Source organism: Typha latifolia, chromosome 9, assembly GCF_019914945.1.
Source record: "Typha latifolia isolate L0001 chromosome 9, TyphaL0001v2, whole genome shotgun sequence".
Lineage (NCBI taxonomy): Eukaryota > Viridiplantae > Streptophyta > Magnoliopsida > Poales > Typhaceae > Typha > Typha latifolia.
The window spans coordinates 4,370,743-4,390,968 of record NC_133094.1 but is presented as its reverse complement, the minus strand read 5'-3'; the positions used below and the strand labels follow the sequence as shown (position 1 = coordinate 4,390,968).

The window sequence follows — 20,226 nt, the reverse complement described above, 5'->3', positions numbered from 1 at the left end:
ATTTTGTACACCAAGGCCTTCGGCAAGGTGACCTATTGTCACCTTACTTGTTTATACTATACTCTCAAGTTTTAACTTCCATCTTGAATTCCAAGGTAGAAGCTAGTGTGCTTGAGGGCTATCAAAAAAATATGGAGTCAATTGTCCATCTTCTTTACACTGACGATCTGCTACTAGTGGCGAGGGCTACTAGGGAGAATGTAGAGGTGTTGTTGAAGCCTTGGACCAATATTCCAAGCTAATAAAATAGAAAGTAAATATTGAGAAGTCAATCTTTTCCTCCTGCCATGACTGCATGAAGATGACAAGAAAGAGCTCTGCGATCAATTACATCTTAAACAAGCCACAATGCCTTTCATGTACCTTGGAGTAAAGATCTCGAAACATCACATATCGATGGTTGACTACCAGGGCGGAGCTAGATTCAACATTCGAGATGAGAATGATCACCTTCTTTAAGTGGCGGCTAAACTAACAATAAGGGATTTTGCTAATTACTGTGAGGTTTAGGCCATACAAGCGAGTCTAAGAGAAGCGTATGGGAGATGAGACCAAGTTATTTTATTGAAGAAAACTAAGATTTTTATGAATTAACAAGATGTACTAATACAAAAGTAACACAAAAAAAATTATATCAATTTGCAAATATGCCAAAAAAAAACAAAGTGATGGTTTCCTGAGGTAAATGCTAAATCGTAAGCTTAATGCATAACTCTTGATTTTTTTTATATTTCTTTTTCATTCTTTTATGACCAAAATAGGGGAAAAAAAAAGAAGGTAAGAGTAGAGAAGATAAGAGAAAATAATTTTCTTTCATCTTATTCGGATATACAAAGAGAACAGTTAAAAGGGATAAAAAAATTTTGTTTTTCTATTCCTTTCTTTATTTTTCTCCACTTATGGAGAGCTCTGTTTCTCTCTCGTAAAATTTCTCTCCAAATGAGAGAAAATATTTTTCTTATCTTATTTTCTCCTCCTCTCTCCATATAAATAGAGTATTAATTGCTTTTTCATAATATCAAAAGAAGCCAATAACATGGTCAATTGGTCATGAAACTTTATATATACACAATTTAGGTACAGACTCACTTCCTATGTTTATTACAGTTATTATACATACTTACAAAAGCATAATAAACAGGAACTCCTAAAGTTGCCTCCAAGACTATTTTATTGAACAGATTCTGCATAACCCCTCAAGACTATGTTCTTACAACTTCATAATAATAAAAATTTGCAATGTAAGGAAAAAGAAAAAGAGTTTACATGCATGGAAAAAGATTCTAATATTTCTGCTTTCGAATCTTCAGACTGGATGACCGGACAACATCGTCATCAGCACTGAGCCTGGATTCAAGGACATCAATAGATTCTGGTCTGGTGAAGTATGTAAAGAGGAGGTATATTCCATCTAAGTATGTGTTGGTTTCTCCTGCCTTGTTCTTTTTCTTGATGCTATATGCCAGCGGGATGACTCCTCGGTTGAACACTTCAATGTACATCCCACCCCCGGCAACGAGCAACTGAAACAAGCAGCAGAATTAATTGACATGACAAAAGAGCTGATGAAATCTAAATCTTCAATAAACTTTGAAAACAGTGAAAGAAGGTGCAATGGATATCCTGGTACAGAACTGCAGTAGGTTGATCATAAAAAAAAGTAGTCATTAACACAACCAGTACTTAATTTTCTAGGCAACACAAATACGAGAACAAAATTTTAAAATGTCTTTACAAAACATAAAATCACATTATAAATTTTAGCTAAGTTTCCTCTACATGGCACTCTCTCAATACTCCAAGACTTTTCCCTTTCTCTACAAATTACATCTATATAATATCCACTGATCTTTATATCTACTCCGAAGCCAAACATGCTAGGCTACAACAGAAAAAAACTTGTGACTCAGTTATTGTTTTTAAAATAGGATGAACAATTTCACCACTTTTGCAGCTCAACTAATGAGAGATACTGTAGCCACAAACTATCAAAATTGTAAATCTACACTGAGTTTCTTCAAAATATGTTTGGAGAAATATGAGTGCTTCAAAGAAGAAATGGAATTTTGTTACTTTTTCCTCTTGCATTTTGAGAAAACTATGTACAAATATGACAATAATACAGTTAAGAAAAGTATAAGTTCAGATATAAATTAGCACATTTTGGATTCTCATACTAAGTTAGCCAATATCTTCTTTAATTTAATTTTCGATGTTATATCTTCTGACCAATAATGTCTAAACTCAAAAGTCTAAACAAATGATATGTGGGCAAGGTTCTTTTATTAAAGATGGCTGTGCTACCAAAGAGGAAGTGAATTTGGGAGCGGGAGCAACAGCAAAGCCTCAGTCACACCAAAGTAACATTAATAACAGTGCATAAGTGATAAGAATTTGGAAGCAAAACTAGAAATACAAACAGGCGTCTAGTGCTTCTAAATTGGTGAAAGGGGTGGGTGGCATAACTGAGACTAACAGGCATCTCTCTTCCAACTGCTTATAATAAATTGATGAACTACATCATGCATACGTTGTGCATTACTAACGTTCAAGATCCAAATTCTCGGTTTTCTTTAATCCTATGTTCTGGCCAACCTAATAGGCTCCAATTCCGGATCCAACCTAAGCAGCATATCATAAACAAAGAAGAGCCCTTTCCCGCAATTAGGGCGAATTCAGAAGAGATAGAGAGGGATGAGAAGACCATGGAGGAAAAACAATGGACATCACCTCCTCGTATCTCTGGACGAGGGCGAGGCGCTCGTCCTCGGATATGTCGGGCCGGAGCACGGCCATCGTCTCGTACTGGCGGAGCCCCGCGGGGCAATGCGGCTCCTTCTTCTCCTCGACGGTGCCCGCCCCGGCGCCCGACTCGACGACGGAGCCCGCAAAATTCAAGGGAAGGGCTTGGACGTAGAGAGGACGGGAGGATGAGGATGCGGCGGCGGAGGAGGAGGAGTGGGAGAAGGCGTACGTCGATTTGGGTAGCGGTCGAGGGGGAGGAAGCGAGAGGAAGAGCGTAGAAGACGAGGACGGGAGGAACAAAGCCATGGCTCTCGTCGTCTAAGAGAAAGGGAGTGGGCTTTTAAATCGGATAAGGAGGCAGAAGAAGTAGGGGTGTAACCGAGCCGAGATTGACCGAGATGACTTTGACTTTTGAGCCTATATCTGATCTAAGCTTAAATTGAAATTATTTTAATTGGAGCTAATTTCGAGCTCAAGCTTTTTAGCCTAAACGAGCAAATTAATAAAACAATTTTAAGCCTTACTTCATCAATTCAAGCTAATAAATTAAGCTTAATTTAGACTTGAATCAAGCTTTAAAAAAATATTCCTGTATTTAGAAAAGATATGATATGATTAAAATTTAGAACTAAACTCTATAAGATCAAAGTACATAATAATCCACTTAAGTAAATCTTAGAACATAACTAAATTATAATATGATATGGAAAATATGTTGTGAACCAAGCTAAGTTTATTTATAGATATGGTGACAGCAATTGTGCAGTGGATTTAATAGAGATTGTCAAATCTATAGGATGAGAGTGAAAGATATAATAGTGATGATAATGGCATAGGATAGATTTGTGATTTAGAAAGGAAGGAGGAGAAGATGGTCGATCCTAAAAGAAGAAGGGGGATTGAAGGATGAGGAGGAAGGAGCAAATTGACGATTAGAATTTGAGGGAGGAGGGAGAAAATGACCGACCTTACTAGACTAGGAGAATCAATAGTCGAGAAGAAAGAAAATAGCGTCGGCTTTGAATCGAAGGAGAAGGTTGAGAGATATGAGGTAGGAGACAGATAGAAATGTCAATGTTCTTCTCTAATCTCAAATGGTTGTCTTCCATATATTTAGAAGCTAATCAAATTTAAAATAAATCAAACTAACCCTATCATAATGACCTCATGTCGGCGTTCGAATATTGTTGGATAGGTTACACGCGGGTTTAGGAGTTTGAATGCTACTAGACAGTGTTTGAAAGACAAAACTAAGAGCGGTTAGTAACTATGGTGTTTGAATGCTGAGCTAACGATGTTCAAATGCCAAAACCTGAGAGCAAGTAGCAACTGTAGCATTCAAATGTCGAGCTGTGGTCGTTTGAATGCCAAAATCCGAGAGCCTTATTCTTTGACGAGGTTGTGGCATTCGAATTGTAACACCCGTTAAAAAAAAAAAAAAAAAAAAAAAAAAAAAAAAAAAATTAAGCGCACGCGCCATGCGCGTGCACCCTAACCGCAGCGCGCGCGCTTGGCGCGTGCGCTGACTCCTTCTTCCCTCTCCCCCACCTCTCACAGTTAGTTGCGAGAGGTGGGAGAGAAGCCGGAGTGGAGTTACCTCTTCTCTATTTAATCTCCACCCAATTCCCCCTCGAGTTCTTTTTTTTTTTTTTCAAAATCTTCTCTTCTTCGCTTTTCCCTACTCTCTCTTTCTCTCCCGAGCCGCCGAAGTTTCCGTCACGGGCAGCGAGTCACCGGAGCGCCGGCAGCCAACCAAAACCCCTCACCTTGATTGTCAGATTCAGCATTGTGCGGGAAGGATATTGAAATTCAAGAAGAGCCGACTGAATAGGAGAGTAAGATGGATTCCAGAAATACCCTAAGCGAGTAGAATTTCATAATAGTCTTTAAAAATACATGCTTATGTCACATCTTACCTGTGATAGTTAAATGTCGTTTTCTTATGAAACTTATATGACATCTCATATTTGCATTTAATTACATATCAGTTCTTACTTGTATTATTTATCACTTAATGCACATGTATGATAGACTATATGTTTGTTTATGATATCTGTTATTGTGATGATTATGTTAATTAAATAATAGAAGTCATGGCACCACGTGCACGTATCACTATTAGTTAAGTCCCAGTTAGGCAGTGCTATTTTACCTACTCAACCCGGGGTTAGGGGTAGAGTGTATATTATATAGTATCATATTAGCAGCCTACACCTGAGGTCGGTAGCAGGTGGAGCATTCAGGTGATTACACTGCCATAGTTGGAGACTTGACTAGTATGATATTAGAAAGATGATTGAGAGGAAAGGATTGTAGTTCTAGCGGTACCCGAGGACGCAGGGTCAGGGCGTCTATTGAGATGTGTGCTCTTACCAGCCGTATGTGATGATTTCGCTTTGTGCGATAATTACTAGAACGGTGTTGATGGGCCTACGACTGGGGTCCTTAGTCTGATGGCCACAGACAACCAGTCATATGCAGCGTCGCCAGGCATGTATGGGCGATAATACCGCTAGTTGACTAGTCCCCCTCAATTTTTATGATGCTATGTGAGATATGTTATTGTGACTCAACTCCTGTGTGGATTTCTATGTAAAATAAGCTATAATGATGAAAACTATTAAAAGTCATAATGTACATTTTTTCCTGACATGTTATGAGTTGCATTTTTACTTATTATGTAATATTCTTAGATTATTATTAGATTTTACTTGCTGGGCCCCGTGCTCACCGCCATTTTTTGTGGGAATATTTCAAAGATGATTATAGAGGATGCGGACATCGAGGAGTAGCAGATTCATTCCTTATTTTTAGCATTTGTTTATTCTATCATTTCAGTTGGACTTAGCCCCTGCGAGGGTATTTATGTTTTAGCAAATTTGTGTTGGACTTGTATTCCTAGAAGCTTGTTGAGGCCTGTGATATTATAATTCAGGATTATTATAATATTTCTTGACTTATTCAGATACTTGGTGAGATTATTTCACTAACCGATCACGTGGGAATCATGTGGACATGCTCCACGTGAAGAACACATGAATTTTTGGAAGTGGATGTTTCACGAATGCCATAGCCCGAGACTACTACTACTGAAAAAAATAAATTTCGATGATAACTAGGTTCATCCCATTAAATCTAATCTCTTTTATGAGGTAATTTGATCAGGCTCGAATCACATCAAAATATTACTCATATATATATATATATATATATATATATATATATATATATATATATATATATTATAACTTTTTGAGTCTTGTCGAGTCTATTTGACCGAGTCAGTTCATGGTAAAGCTTAGCTTGAAATTATGTTCGAGCCGAGCTCGAGTTGGATCCTGATTAGATCAAATATTACATTCAAATATAAAAGGAATAAATAAGTAAAAAAAGAAAAAGAAAGGTTCTACATTTTTTTTTCATTATTTTTGCATATAATCTTTGCTAAAACACTAAAAAATCTCCGAACAAGAGAATTATATAATGAAACCATGCATCAAACCAACATTTATTAATTGGAGGTACAAGGAATTAGAGTTATTAAACATTTTAAGGACATTCATCAGCACATACTATCTCATATGGCAGAGCTGAGACATTAGTAATAGCAGACTACTATCAATATACATTTCTCCTCATGACTTGGATTCTGTTGATGAAACAAAGCCTCTTGCCGAAAATGAATCACCTCAAGCAACAAAATAAATTTGCAATCTGCAGAGTAGATTTCAATATTTCAATAGATGTATGCTCGTGTTCTGAAGTAAGAGAATATCAGAGTAAACAGAAAGTTGATCGTAAAATATATCCATACCAATGAAGAATGTTGTTTCTTATATATTAACCACAGATTTCAAGTAAGTGGAGTCATGGCTGGAGCGGCGGCAGTTAGCGGAGTCTGCCTGTTTATGAGAAGGGGAGAAAGTGCCTTCACTATTATGGTCATATTGGGCCTGAACTCAGCTTCGTATTGAACGCATAGAGCTGCCACTGCAGCAAGCTGCAGCCATAGAAAGAACCTAATGGTCAATCTTCAGAGAATGCAGTGATATTATAGATACTGTCTATCATTTTCTATGTCAAATGAGATGATTTGTGTGTGTGTGTGTGTGAGAGAGAGAGAGAGAGAGAGAGAGAGAGAGAGAGAGAGAGAGAGAGAGACCTTAGCAACTCCTTTTGGCGGATATTCCCCCTTCAACCTTGGATCTACACATTGATTTACCTTGTCCTCGCTCAATCTTGGAGTTGCCTGCATGAGGGGTGAAAAAGCAGTATCATCCGAATGCAGGTTAAGCAAGGACTGAAGGATATGTAGATAAATATTAAATTCTTTGACTTTGTCATAGGACAGAGATACACGCTGACCTTTATATATAATTAGGAGGAATACTCATCATTATGCAGGCTGAGATCTGAAACCTACTCGCAAATTTAAGCTAAAACATCATATGGTGTTAACTTTTAAGCCTCCGTAAGTATCAAATACATGCTTAAGCTGAAATATCATTTATAAGATACTAATAGGTCAAATTTTAAACCTCAGTAAGTATCTAATGCATGCTTTTACCGCTCATTCAAATCTAGAATCTACCAAACATATAATGGACAAACTATGATTTAGTGTTTCTTACAATATGATATTCTAGATGTAAGAAAATACATAAAATTACAGTAAAGAAACAGAAAACATGTAAAGTTTTATTATCTAAATTCAAGGCTTAAGACAAACCAAAAGAACACCTAGAGATATTATAAGAATTGTATTCCAACATGATACTTTTATTCATTTTAGAGGCTCTTTTTGCATAAACCACATGCAAATACTTCTTTATTAGGTATCACCCAACAATAGGGGTTCCTGTAAATTTCAGAGTTTCAGAATTTCTGAACTATTGCATAATATGCAAAAACCACACAGACTATTTTAGTTGATCTAGGAGAAATATGAATCAAGTTATATGTACAATTATATGAACATTGATTCTTCCTTCAGACGTTAGAGAAGCAATAACAACATCACTTGAACAGTATCAGAGTCTTATCAGTTACTATGCAAGGGGAATAGTGTTGTCAGATGGCTAAAGGGTCTGCAAAATATTCTTGTGGAGTCATAGACCTTTCACCAGAATCAATTATCTGCACAATCATAGCCTATCATCAAACAATTCAAGATTAGAGAAATGATAATATGTCCAATTGAGTATATCATTGTATTTGCAGAGGGAAGATTTCACATGCCACAAGAAAACACATATGCATGAATTTTCTTGTGGAGCTTCTAACAATCGGGAAGATCTTAAATGTCATCCACAAACTTATTGACTATTGAGAAACATATTGAGATAATTACATCTTCTGGAAGCCAAACTTATGTCAGCCAACCAACTCCTAAGAGAAGGATTTAGCAGCATCATTTTAATGTATGCATCAAGAGAGAAAGGATGATAATTCTATTCTAATTTACACTAAACTGATTCTTGATTTTCTTTTATCCTTCTTATTGTCTACACTTTTGCTTTATTTGATGGTTAGACGAATGATTCTTAGTTTCTTACTATATGAACCACTAATCTTTGATTTGTATAGTATCATCAGATGTCAATTGAGGATTGTAATTATTCAAATCAACACCAATCAACAAGGCAGTAAAAGCTTACCCAAGTAACTAGACTCTGCTGCCCTCTAGGCATGGTATGATCCACCGGTTTCCTTCCTGTAAGAAGCTCCAAAAGTACCACTCCAAAACTATACACATCACTTTTCTGGGTCAGCTGGCCAGTCATAGCATACCTGCACAAAGTTGCGTATCATGACCATTCTAATTTCTAAGACAAAAACAGCATTCTGCATTAAATTTACACAAAAATGCAAACATTTGTATAGGCAACAGAAAGATAAAGGCACCTTGCATTTGACTGCAGTATCTAGAATTACAGCTATGATATAAAGGATGAAAGTTATCTTTCTGTGTTCATTCAGTGATTAAAAGATCACCCAGAGTTCAACTCTGTAGAGTTTTTAAAACTTCTCAACAAGGATTGCTATGAAGAACAGTTCATATAAAAATCTACAGATCTACACTTAGTGGTTGTTTTCTCTGTATAAAGGGCTGAATTAGCCAGTACCTAGGTATGTACAATCATTATTTGAGGAAAAAAGGCTCGAAGTCTCTTATTCATTATTTTTCTCTTCGCTCCCTTCTTACAGTGTTCTATTCCTTTTCTCTCTCCAGTTGTAACTACAGACTCTATGAAGTATTCTTTCTTATCATTCTCAAAACCTTACATTTCTTAAGCCTTTTAGGCACATTGGCACATTGGAGGATGTTTCCTCTTTGTCCTCCATCAATTTGGGTATGAAAATATAGATAAATTAAATCAATCATAAGGGAAAATATCCATGTCACTAAAATTTCAATATGAAATGTAATAATTATATCACATCTAGAAACAAGACAAATATAAGTTAAAAGAAAATCAGATTAAAAACTCATATATTTTGCCTAATAAATATGATGGGGCATTTTAATCATTTGGGCACGCTTGATTAACTTTGACAAAATATGATTAAAGGGACTGATTTGAGACTTTTTGAAGAAAATGAGGATAAAATGATTTTGAGCATAAATATAGAGAGTAAAAATATATTAAACCCTTTTTTTTATCTACTTTCATCACAATAAAAAAAATTCCAAAAGGAAAAGATTTTACATTATGAAAATGGAGAAAATATATAGTAGGAAACTATTAGAGTTGGTACCAATTTTTACACATGCACTTTGATGTGCACTTCAGAAGGGTCTTGATGGTGGTTGTCATACTACCCTATTTGAAAATCCAGGTGGGCAGATCACAAGGAAAGACAATATGTTGTATAAGCAAGTATAGTCACATGCTCAAGAGACAAAAGTCAAAGATACAGCCATGCGACCAGTTAAACTGAGGACAAGAGGAATATGAGTGTGCAGCTTGCAACAGTGTGCAATGCAAACACTGGTGTAAGCGAGCATAGTCTGATTATCAAGTATGGGACTTTGTCTACACAAAAAACTTTGAGGCTCACCTATTATCAAGAAAGAGAACAAAAAGAAAAAACTACAACTACATAAGAAGCTGGCTTTCATCCACAGTAAATAATTTAATAAGGACCCAAGATTTGTAATAATCTAAACATTTTGCCAGCATCTTATACCTCAAGGTTTTGTTTGGCATCAGCTCCAGCTTTGTGAAAATTGGAATTAGAAACTAAAAGAAATTTTGTATCTCTTTCTATTTACGAAACATGTTTGATATGAAGGGTGCCATCATAATGTGATGAGCAATATAATTTAAGAGAGAAAGGTGTGGCAGTAAAACAAAGTTCAAAATATTGAGATCTGAATTATAAAATGATACATGTAAAAACTAACTAGAAAAAAATTTAGGGGTTGAGAGAGGAGGGTGCACGTGCTCTGCACGTGCAGCTCCTCCCCTCTCCCTCTCCGGCACGCAACGAGGCGCAGAAAGGATTTCATCTAATCCGAATCGGATTAGATTTGATCTTCTTTTAATCTATAAATTAAACCCTAAATCTTTTCTTTCTTTGCTTAATCACCTCAGCCCCTTCTCTTTCTTCTTCCTCCCCTATTTCACCTTCTTCTTTCTCACCGACGGAGTCACGCCTTGGAATCGGCCTGCCGAAGTGCCGCTGGAGCCAACGGAGACCACCACGTGACTCTTTGGTAAGCCTTCTCCCACCCCTCAAATTTAATTAAATATTAATAGGATATAGCAAAAATACCTAAATTTGGGTTTCTCGGCTTCATTGGCAAATCAGGTTGGCCAGCGGCTTCGGGTCGCAACCGCATCGTCACCGAAAGCTACATGCTCTAAGCCTGGTGAGGGTGATATCTTCTAGGGAGCCCTTGTGGCTCCAATCGACGTCGGTGTCGGCATCGGCCGTCGGTGATGGGTTCTTTTTTACCTCGTGAGGACGACAAAGTAGAGAGAAAGAGAAAGAGAGAGAGAGAGAGAGAGAGAGAGAGAGAGAGAGAGAGAGAGAGAGAGAGAGAGAGGGAGGGAGCCGGTCGTGACCCGCCACCGACAGAGTCACCGGCGGCCACTCTCTCGATTCTTCCCTTCCTCGCGTCGGATGCGAGAAGGGAGAAAAAGGGGTTGGTTGGGCTCGGGTTTAACCCGAGCCAACCCCTTTTTTTCTTTTGAATTCGGGTTCGGGTTCGGGTTTGGATTTCGGATCCACAGACCCGACCCGAACCAATTAAATTGGATGGGCTGCAGGCTAAACCGCAGCCCAATCCATTTTCTCGGTTGGGCCTTGGCCCAGCCCGATTAGTTCCATTTTTGGAATGGGCCGGGCCAGAAGTAGCCCAGCCCAATCCAATGGGTAATTAAACCCATTTTAGTTCTTTTTAGTTTTTTTTTTAATTTTAGAAATATTGATATTATTCAAATTGAAAATTTTATTATTATTTATTATTAAAGGTGGTGATTTTTAGTATGTGAGCTAGAGATTTGAGATTTCGATTGTCTTGCCTAGACTCAGGTGAGTGGGTTCACTCACATATTTATTTTATTATATTTCATACCTTTGTCGGATCATATAAATTTTCTGTGTGCAAAATTATTATTTCATCCATACGTGCAAAAATTTAATTGTTACATTTTCTGTGTGCATTTAATCATTATACTCAGTGCATCACCATACTTTGTGCAAATATTGAAATTAGTGAAAAGAATAACGAGACTAGTATTGGTACGACTTAGAAAACAGTCTCGGTATAAATCGCTTGCGATTTTCCGTGGTAACTCAAGTCTATCTGGAAGTCCAGAGGAAAGTCCTAAATCAAATCACTGTGGTGACTTTTGTAGGTGACTCTGGCGGGGTTAGGGAACAGTCCTAGGATGAATGAGAAATTCCTAGGTAACTCTAACTTCTCTCAACGATTAGTACAAAAGACAGAATGGGTTGATCACATAGTGATACCATCTGATGACCATAACCGGATCAACTATGAAGAAAAGTCCCGAGCGTCATCTCGATGTGACTTCTAGTTGATGTAGATCCACAGAGTTTAGACCCATTGAAACATATGGTAGTATAAATATTAAAAAAATATTAATACGTTGAAACTGTGCAAGGTTACAAGTTGTGACTCTTTATGGTTATCATTTTTATTATTTTAAAGAGCATGCTTATTGCAAATTGTTATGGATATTGTTACTTTTAGTTAATCTTATTGAACATTAATATAATTAAGAATTTATTTAGTTTTCGAGTGGATTCTACTCACTGAGCTATAGTTGTTGGCTCATGGATTTTTTTTTCTGTATTTATTTATCTATCTCAGGTAATAGTGCGACTGAGTGAGATGTACCTGGACTCCACCTCCACTTAGGATTTACCTATTTACTTTTTCGCTCTTTTAGATTTTACGCTTTAGATTAGAAGATTTATTTATTTCGTTAGAGACTCAAAAGCAATAACATTGTTTTATGTTTATTGCAATTAGTTATAAATTTAATAAAGCAGATTTTTATTTTATTTATTTATTTGCTATCGTACTCGTAGAAAGTATTATTAAGGCTTCGTGTATCTCAAACATATTGAGATGCATGGCCGGTCATGATTACTATTTCGGATCGTGACAATACATAATGACCATATTGATTGTATTGGCCGCTAATATTAGATTTCAGTATCAGACTATTTTTTTAATTACATAAAAATTCTAAAAATTATTGTAAAATATAAAAAATTTAAATTTTAGAAAATAATAATAGATAAATATAAATAACTTTATAACTTTCATATAAGATCTAAAAATTAAAAAAAATACTAATCTCTCCATCTCTCTCTCACTCTTTCCCTATCACAAATAAAATAATTCTTTCTCCCACACTCCCTACTTCCACGTCTCCCTCTCATCTTTTCTTTTTTCTCTCTCAATCACACCCTCTCTCTATTCTCCTCTAGCCTTCCCCATCCTCTCTCTCTCTTCCTCACCTCTATCTCTCTTTGTTACTGTAGCAAAAAGATTACTGCAATAATAGACTTAGAGTGAGAGAGAGAGGGAGGATGAGAACGGGAGAAAGAGGGGGAGAAAGAGAGAGGAGAGGATAGAGAGAGAGAAAGGGAGGGGATCGAGGAGCTAGATAAAAAAAAGATAAGAAAGGAAAAAATAGAAAATAGAAAGAAAAAACATACTCAAACTTGTCGGATGTTGAGGGAGCTGTATCCTCCTCAGAGGAGCTCGTTGGATGTCAACCGAGGCTGGATCTGCATCAAATGGCATGGGAGAGAAAGAAGTGAAAGAGAGAAGCTCTCTTTCATGCTATGTCTCGGGTTGGGATCGACTTTGGCCAATCCCAATCCGTATCGGCTGATCCATATTGAGATCGGCCGATACTACAATCCATACAACAAAAGGACCCCAAAAAGTCACAAAATGATTCTTTTCTTACTTCTGAAGATTTAGAAATTATCTAGAATATAAAAAAGCAAGTTCAAAAACAAAAGTAGAAAAGCAGAAATTCTATATTTGAAATTATAAACAGTAAAAAAGAATAAAAAAATGCAGCTAAATACATCATTATTTTGACATTTTTATTTCTTCATACACCAAAAGACTTGCATTACCTTATTTCTATTATTGTATTTTACTATTCTATCCTCCAAATATCACACACATATAATTTATAACCATTAAGATGAAGGCTAAACTTCTAAGACTTAATCTACGATAGGTTAATTATGAGTAATTTTGTATAACCTGACAACGTTTTTTTCCATAATGAAGAACAGAAGCTTAATTGAACTGTAAGGCAGAAACCAAAGATTGTGGAGTAACCTAGTAGTTGAACTTATTATGTGGCCATATGTAAATAATTCAATATACTAGTTGAGTTGTTACTCTGGTGCATGATATCCAAAGGTTCCCAAGACACGAGTTGAATGGAGGCGAGCGGCCATATCTGGAGCCTGATTTGAGAGATTGAAGTCGGCTATTTTTGCTTTTAAGTCCTCAAATAAAAGGACATTGCTTGATCTGATGTCTCGATGAATTATAGAAGGCTGAACCTTCTCATGGAGATATTCTAATCCTTTTGCTGCATCAATAGCAATTCTCACCCGTTGCATCCAGTCAAGTAGAGGGCCAGGTTGTGCACCCTGAACTCCTTTTCTTCCTGTTTTTCCAGATATGGATTACTGTCAGTTTTACATATAAGACCAAAGACTAAAATCTGCAAATAGTTATGAATACTAAATACTGTATTATTAAATTATATGGCATGCCAATGTCATACCATGCAAAATATCATGCAGAGATCCCATGGTTGCAAATTCATAGGCCAAAAAACGGAGATTTTCTGCCATGCAATAGCCTAACATCTCAACAACATTTTCATGCTTCAATTTTGATGCCACTGAGACCTAATGTCAGAAAGTAACCATGAATTCTTAAGGAATAAAGAAGCAAACAGTCCAAGTTTAACTGAAATTATACTCCCCTATAAAGTTAAATAGGGAATGTTTAAACAGAACAAGAACAACTGATATAATATAAACAGTCATACCTGAGTCAAAAACTCAATGTTGGACTCTGGCTCCAGTGAAGCATCCAGTTTTTTAACTGCTGCTTTTTTCCCATTATTCAAAACTGCAAAATATACTCTTCCATATGATCCTTCACCAACCAAAGCCTTTAACCCAAAATTCTCAGTCTTTTCTTTTAATTCATCCAAAGATAATGAAGGCACTTCAATGGGAGGAGGTGCCTTTTGGGGTTCATTTGTGGGAGCAGAAGAAAGCTTTGAACTCTTTTGAGTTCCTGCAAAATAAACAAAGATTAGTCTGTAGAAGCATCAACAGAAGAAGAAAACCAAAAAACAAATAACAGGTAAAGGAGCAAGAGTGTAGCCATAAATCAAATGGAATCACTTCAGAAGAAAATCTAGTATGGATTGAAGCTTTCAGGTGCCTGCCTAGGAATATAATCTTGGCTGACCCTAATCTCCAGTGAAAAATAGAGCTGCCATTTAAGGTCAAAAACATCAAATAATAGAAAATCATAAAATAGAAGGTATCTGTCTTTCAATCTAAAGTCTTCACAGGCCCAACAACCAATAGATCTTTTTCAATGAACTGCAGTGGTTCAGCTTGCTTGTAAGGCACTTGCAGAAAGTAAATACTGAAGCAATAAATAGTCTAATAGTTCCGTTGAAGTGGGAACTTTTCTTTTAACTGCAAAAAATAAAGCCCCAGGTAGTTCATCGTGGCAAGATAAATTGATGAACAGTACAAGCTTTATGTAGACTTAATGAACTTCTAATTCAATATTTTAATTATTTATGACAATATGTTTATAATACTGATGGGTCATAGCTTCACTATATAAATGGAAGCACCCTCTAATGCAACCAAATGAAGTTAGACAAGAAGCACTAGCTTAGAAAAACCAAAGGATTGTAAACAAGATTTAGACTACTGTCAGTCAGTCACTATGAAGCATGAGTATGAACACGGAATATGGAGATACAACGATATAGATACTAGGATACGGCAATACACATATGAGGATATGGAAATAAGGCGATACGGGTACAAGAATATGGCGATACGGATACGGGGATACATCAAATACAGCAAGGATGCATTAATAAATTAATTAATAAAAAATATATTTGTACATGTATTGCCAACATCAAAGCAATTGCAGACTAAAATATTTCTGCTGCTGGCCTATAATAATATATTCCTAATATCAAAACATTTTATACAAACTTTACAGCCTATACTAACATATTCCTAACATCAAAACATTTTATACAAACCTATGGCCTATGCTAACATATTTCTCTTACTGCAGCCAACTTCAAGAAAAAAAAGAAGAAAAGAATAGAAAAGAGAACGAAAGAGAGATCGGCATTGAGAGAAGGAAACAAGGGTTATCGTCACCCATCATCGTCTTCGTTGTCATCATCATCATTCGAGAGAGGAAAGAGTGGTGTCATCGTCGACGCTATCATCGATGGAGAGAGGAAGAAACACGTCGTCAAGAAAGGGAGATCGGCATTGAGAGACGAAGGCACGCCATGTCATCTATGAAGGAAGACTGGCATGACGCTAGGGCACATTGTCGAGAGAGGGATGAGGGGAATAGGGTTTGATAGCTTACAAGTCAATAATTTAACGAGTCGATAGCTTCTTTTCACCTGATATAATCAATCATGGATAGCCGTGCCGACCGGCACGGGGCATGCCGGTCAATACTTGCCGTGTCGACGGCATACCGGTACATGGCACGAGGGTGCCGCACAGCACCCCTCCTAATAGTTCCGCCACTTGCCGTCGAGCTACCCATCGCTGATCACCGTCGTCGTCGCCGTCGCTCGAGCACGTCGGGTGCCCTAGCCCGAGGGAGGAGGAGGAAAGAGACTCAGATCCGCAACTTAAGTTTTAACCAATATCCTTATCTCTCTCTCTCTCTCTCTCTCGACAATGGAGAAGGCGAGCGATGAGCGGCGATCGGCGACGGTGACGGCGAAGATAAGTATCCCTTCTGTTCCTCTCATCTTACAACACGGCCAACAAGTGCCGCGGCACATGCCGTGCCATGCCATATTGGCCGGTGGTCGGCACGGTCCGTGCCTATGATACGGCCATCATTGTAATCAATAACCAAATACAAACTGTATCCATTACATATCTAAGCATATCCAAGTTGTATCCAACAATTAAAATGATTTATTTTTAATCCAAATATTCTCGATACACAGCAAATTTTTACATATCCTAGCATATTCGATACGTATCCGTATCCGTTATGTATCGAATATGGATACCTCAGCTGTTTTGGAGTATTCGTACTTTCTAAATTAGTCACTACTATCTAAGATTAAGAGTCATAAACCAGAATAATAAAAGGTCATACCCCAATTTACATATATAAAAATTACACATAGTGTTAAAAATCTTCCTAAAGAGGAAAGACCTGTATAAGTAAAAATGTAAAAGCGAGATTATATTGCAAACTGCTTGCTGCAATAATTTTTTATTGGAATCTAAGCATGGAAGTGTCTCAACGAGAAGAATCCAAAGAGAAGTTCTATGTTGAAAGGCATATTATATCTCTGCCAAAATGTTAATTATTAAATCACACCATTAACACTATGCAAGTTGGGACCCGGAATCAATTGAGATGCAAGGAAAAATGTTAATTTGCAATAAAATTACTTTAATGAAAAAAAGATCACTAAGGATCTAGCCGTCTTTTTTGTCACAGAAAAATATGTTTATTATAAGAAAGTTCTAACAAAATCTTAATTGCCACTCTCACTAGTCAATAGGTAAGCGCCATAAGTTCCAACTTCCAACACAAATATAAGTACTAATGAAAGAAGACAAAGTATTTTTTAAGATCATATAAGAAACAAGATTAGCGTTCACAATACAAACCATTGATTACTTTTTCTCGATAAATGATCAGTAAAATCAGGGCTTACTCTTAGCAATAAATGTTTTAAAGTAATGAAGCAATAATGCAAAGAAACATTATACTGCTTCATGAAAGCTGTTATCAATCAATAAGTTGTGTATTAAAGTAGACAAAGAACACACCATATATGTAACCGGATGGGCCTTTGAGATGTTCATTATCATGTTCATCATAAGACTCATTCACTGGGCAACTACAGCAAAGCCAGTTTCGCATCATACTCTTCTTCTTTATATCTCTTCTTTGTGCTGCATTATCCTTAAATTGAGCAAAGAACAGAACAAAGATTAAATTATAGCCATATATAAGCATATATGTTGAATAGGTACTAACTGTGACAAACTAGAAATTAGAACTAATATGAGTATACTCCACTAAAGATATTGCTTAGAAAATAGTGAAGAAAGAAGTTGAAAGTTAATTATCATAGAAATTAAAAAAAATAAAAGTGCAAAAATAATGACAAGATTGGCATCATATTTTTTTTCATTGTTAAAACTTTCATGTTTTTCATTTGAAAACTATGAATCTAGTGGAAGTATCTTTTTTCAGCCTTGGATTACCTTTTTTTATAGCAGACTTCTATTTTGATTTGACTTCGAAATAATTTCAATTGACTGAATTTGATCCGTCACATTTCCTCATGGTGAGGAGCCATCTATTAATATACTTCAAAGTAAATTTACAACTGAGGCGAAGCAAAGCTGATGTCAAAGGAACCCTAAATGGCCACATAGGAATCTCAATGAATTATAGCATGTAAGATCTACATCCATTTCCCATTATCCAATGCCCCAAATTGGTCAAACTCAAAATTCTTTGGTTATTTACTAAGTATTGGCAGTTTCGACAGCAAGTCTTGGGTATTCTTAGCCAATTTTAGCTATATTCAGCCCATTTTGGTTCTTTCGACTAGAACTCATATGCAACAAGGATTTGGGACTTCTTTGGCAACTTCATCTGAAATGCACAAAATAATATAATTCCAGGTATACTTGTAAATTCCATGATAAGAGCAATCTTTCACAATTTAAAGTATATGAGTAAATAAGCAACAACAACTGCAAGACTGCAAGTGTACACATACAGACATACTAAATATCATAGGTTGTTTCAAACTCATACAACTTCCACTGATCTTTATTAGCCTTTTGAGTATTCTCAATAGAGAATAAAATGTCCAAAGTCCAAACAACCCTAAACTTCGGAAACTGAAATTCCAATTGCCCAGCCAAAACTAAAATCGTAGTTTATAATTAGAACTGTGATCATATATACTAATCTTTAGCATCATAATGTGCCAAAAGAAGATATGAACTACTCATAATGTTCTCCAACTATCCAGTTTAATAGATTAGAAGAGGACTGAAAGGGTAATCATCATGATAATCAAACAGAGCCCAACATTATTCTAGCAGATACGATATATTGTTTGCAATGTTTCACGCGTAGCTTTTCTATTAATATATTCATGACGGTCCATCCATAGAACGGCTTAATGCTAGTTCTTTATGAGGTCGAAACATTTATACATCATAAAGGTACCCACATCAAGAAGAAAATTAGTAGGAAAAGTTAGATCTTGGGTGAAAGACGATTCCCATTGATCACTTTCAAGAATGTCAAGAATAATTGACACCACAAATTCCTAGAACTCCCAATTGAAAGTAAAGAATCGTGAAAATAAAAAATAAAAAAACCAAATCCAATCGAGCTTTCAAAGAATATAAGTCCCTCCAACAAATCGAATTCCATTCAAGGGCCTCAAATCCAGCTTAAACGATAGGATTCGGATAAAAACAGGCAGATTTTTATTCCCCCAAGCCCGAAATCAAATCCAACCTTTCCCCAATGAAACAAAACTCGAAAGAGATACGAACAGAACCCAACAATAAGAATCGAACAAACGAACCACCCCGTCCAGGAAACACCGCGATCGCAGCGTGAAATTCGAGAGTAAAGAGAGGCAACGGAAGGGAAAGAAGGGACCTTTAGCTGGAATTGGTTCCCCCCTCTAGGTAGGGTTTCGATTGGATCAAATGGTACAAGGCGAAGTGGAGAAAGAGAGGAAGAAGGCGGAGCTCCGGGAGAAGGAGCTGCCCTGCCTTATATATATATATATATATATCTCTCTCTCTCTCTCTCTAGCTCTCTTCTTTATATACGTCAATTTATTACATTCGGGGATTTCTTTCCATTCCGCCCCCTACATAATGCATTTATTACTATTTACACTCATAAGAATGGATCTGAAGATGGTGAAAAGAATGGGCGTAACGGAATAGGCGCATAATATAGGGTCTGAAATGAAAATATCTCATAAATTTTATTACAAATGGGAGAAAGGTAGGTTCCGTGCAACGGAACGGAGCTGGATGACCGTTGGAGCCGGTGGGACGTAGGGTTGATAACAAGACATGCACGTGCCCCATGCAAAAATGATTCGTGAAAAGAAATTGGAAAAAAGAAGAAGGAATACTTCTAAAATTAATGTAACCCATTATATATCTGATATCTTGATTTAAACTTAGATTAAAAAAAAAAACTAATATAACGGAGATGCAAAATGACTATATTCCACTATTATTTAGTAGCGAAAAATAAAGATAAAGATGATAGATGAGATAGCAAATTAAAGTAGTATATATATCCTTACACTACTTACGCATATATGTTAATAATATTTGGTTTTATTGTATGCAAGAATAAGGACTATGAGTCCATCAACTATTAATTAAATTGAGCAAAAAAAAAAAAATGGTTTCGTATCGACCCAAAACAAAGGGGATAAATGGAATAAATAAAAATATTGAGGGTAGTTTAATTTTAGTCCTAGAAAAGTTGGAGAGCTGATTTTAGTGTTTATCTACCAAGATGAAAGAGTTTGATTCAAAAAAGAGGAGAATAAAATATTTTTGGAGGATGTATTTGAAAGTTGTATGCATGTCTAGACTGGAATATAATTAGATATTGGAGTTGTGGCATCT

The 20,226-nt window shown here is 36.4% G+C and overlaps 2 protein-coding genes across 4 annotated transcripts; both read right to left on the bottom strand.

Moving 5' to 3' along the window:
* Nucleotides 1-1,037: 1,037 nt before the first annotated feature.
* Nucleotides 1,038-3,093, bottom strand: LOC140795214 (small ribosomal subunit protein bS6c alpha-like). Its single transcript, XM_073147655.1, has 2 exons — nt 2,731-3,093; nt 1,038-1,523 (listed from the first exon to the last, which is right to left on the bottom strand). The coding sequence occupies exons 1-2, from the start codon at nt 3,049-3,051 to the stop codon at nt 1,284-1,286; spliced, it is 561 nt and encodes a 186-aa protein (XP_073003756.1). The 5' UTR covers nt 3,052-3,093; the 3' UTR covers nt 1,038-1,283.
* A 3,128-nt stretch (nt 3,094-6,221) lies between these two features.
* Nucleotides 6,222-19,393, bottom strand: LOC140794657 (PTI1-like tyrosine-protein kinase 3). Of its 3 annotated transcripts, none has more exons than XM_073146780.1 (9): nt 19,229-19,393; nt 17,362-17,497; nt 14,319-14,572; nt 14,049-14,175; nt 13,655-13,928; nt 8,403-8,535; nt 6,908-6,994; nt 6,560-6,745; nt 6,222-6,459 (listed from the first exon to the last, which is right to left on the bottom strand). In XM_073146780.1, exons 2-8 carry the CDS (start codon nt 17,456-17,458, stop codon nt 6,599-6,601), a joined length of 1,119 nt encoding a protein of 372 aa, XP_073002881.1. In that variant the 5' UTR covers nt 17,459-17,497; nt 19,229-19,393; the 3' UTR covers nt 6,222-6,459; nt 6,560-6,598. The 3 variants fall into 3 exon arrangements, with proteins under 3 accessions (XP_073002881.1, XP_073002882.1, XP_073002880.1); XM_073146781.1 differs by having other exon boundaries at nt 17,362-17,487; nt 19,229-19,374; XM_073146779.1 differs by lacking the exon at nt 19,229-19,393 and having other exon boundaries at nt 17,362-17,681.
* Nucleotides 19,394-20,226: the final 833 nt, after the last annotated feature.

Excerpts from the sequence above, each read along its gene's own strand:
- LOC140795214 (XM_073147655.1), bottom strand. The coding sequence starts at position 3,051 with ATGGCTTTGTTCCTCCCGTCCTCGTCTTCTACGCTCTTCCTCTCGCTT. Across the intron at positions 1,524-2,730 it reads TCGTCCAGAGATACGAGGAG|TTGCTCGTTGCCGGGGGTGG; the intron begins GTGATGTCCATT and ends TGCTTGTTTCAG.
- LOC140794657 (XM_073146779.1), bottom strand. The coding sequence starts at position 17,551 with ATGCTTATATATGGCTATAATTTAATCTTTGTTCTGTTCTTTGCTCAA. Across the intron at positions 14,573-17,361 it reads CCCATCCGGTTACATATATG|GAACTCAAAAGAGTTCAAAG; the intron begins GTGTGTTCTTTG and ends TTTATTTTGCAG. Across the intron at positions 13,929-14,048 it reads TCTGCATGATATTTTGCATG|GAAGAAAAGGAGTTCAGGGT; the intron begins GTATGACATTGG and ends CTGGAAAAACAG.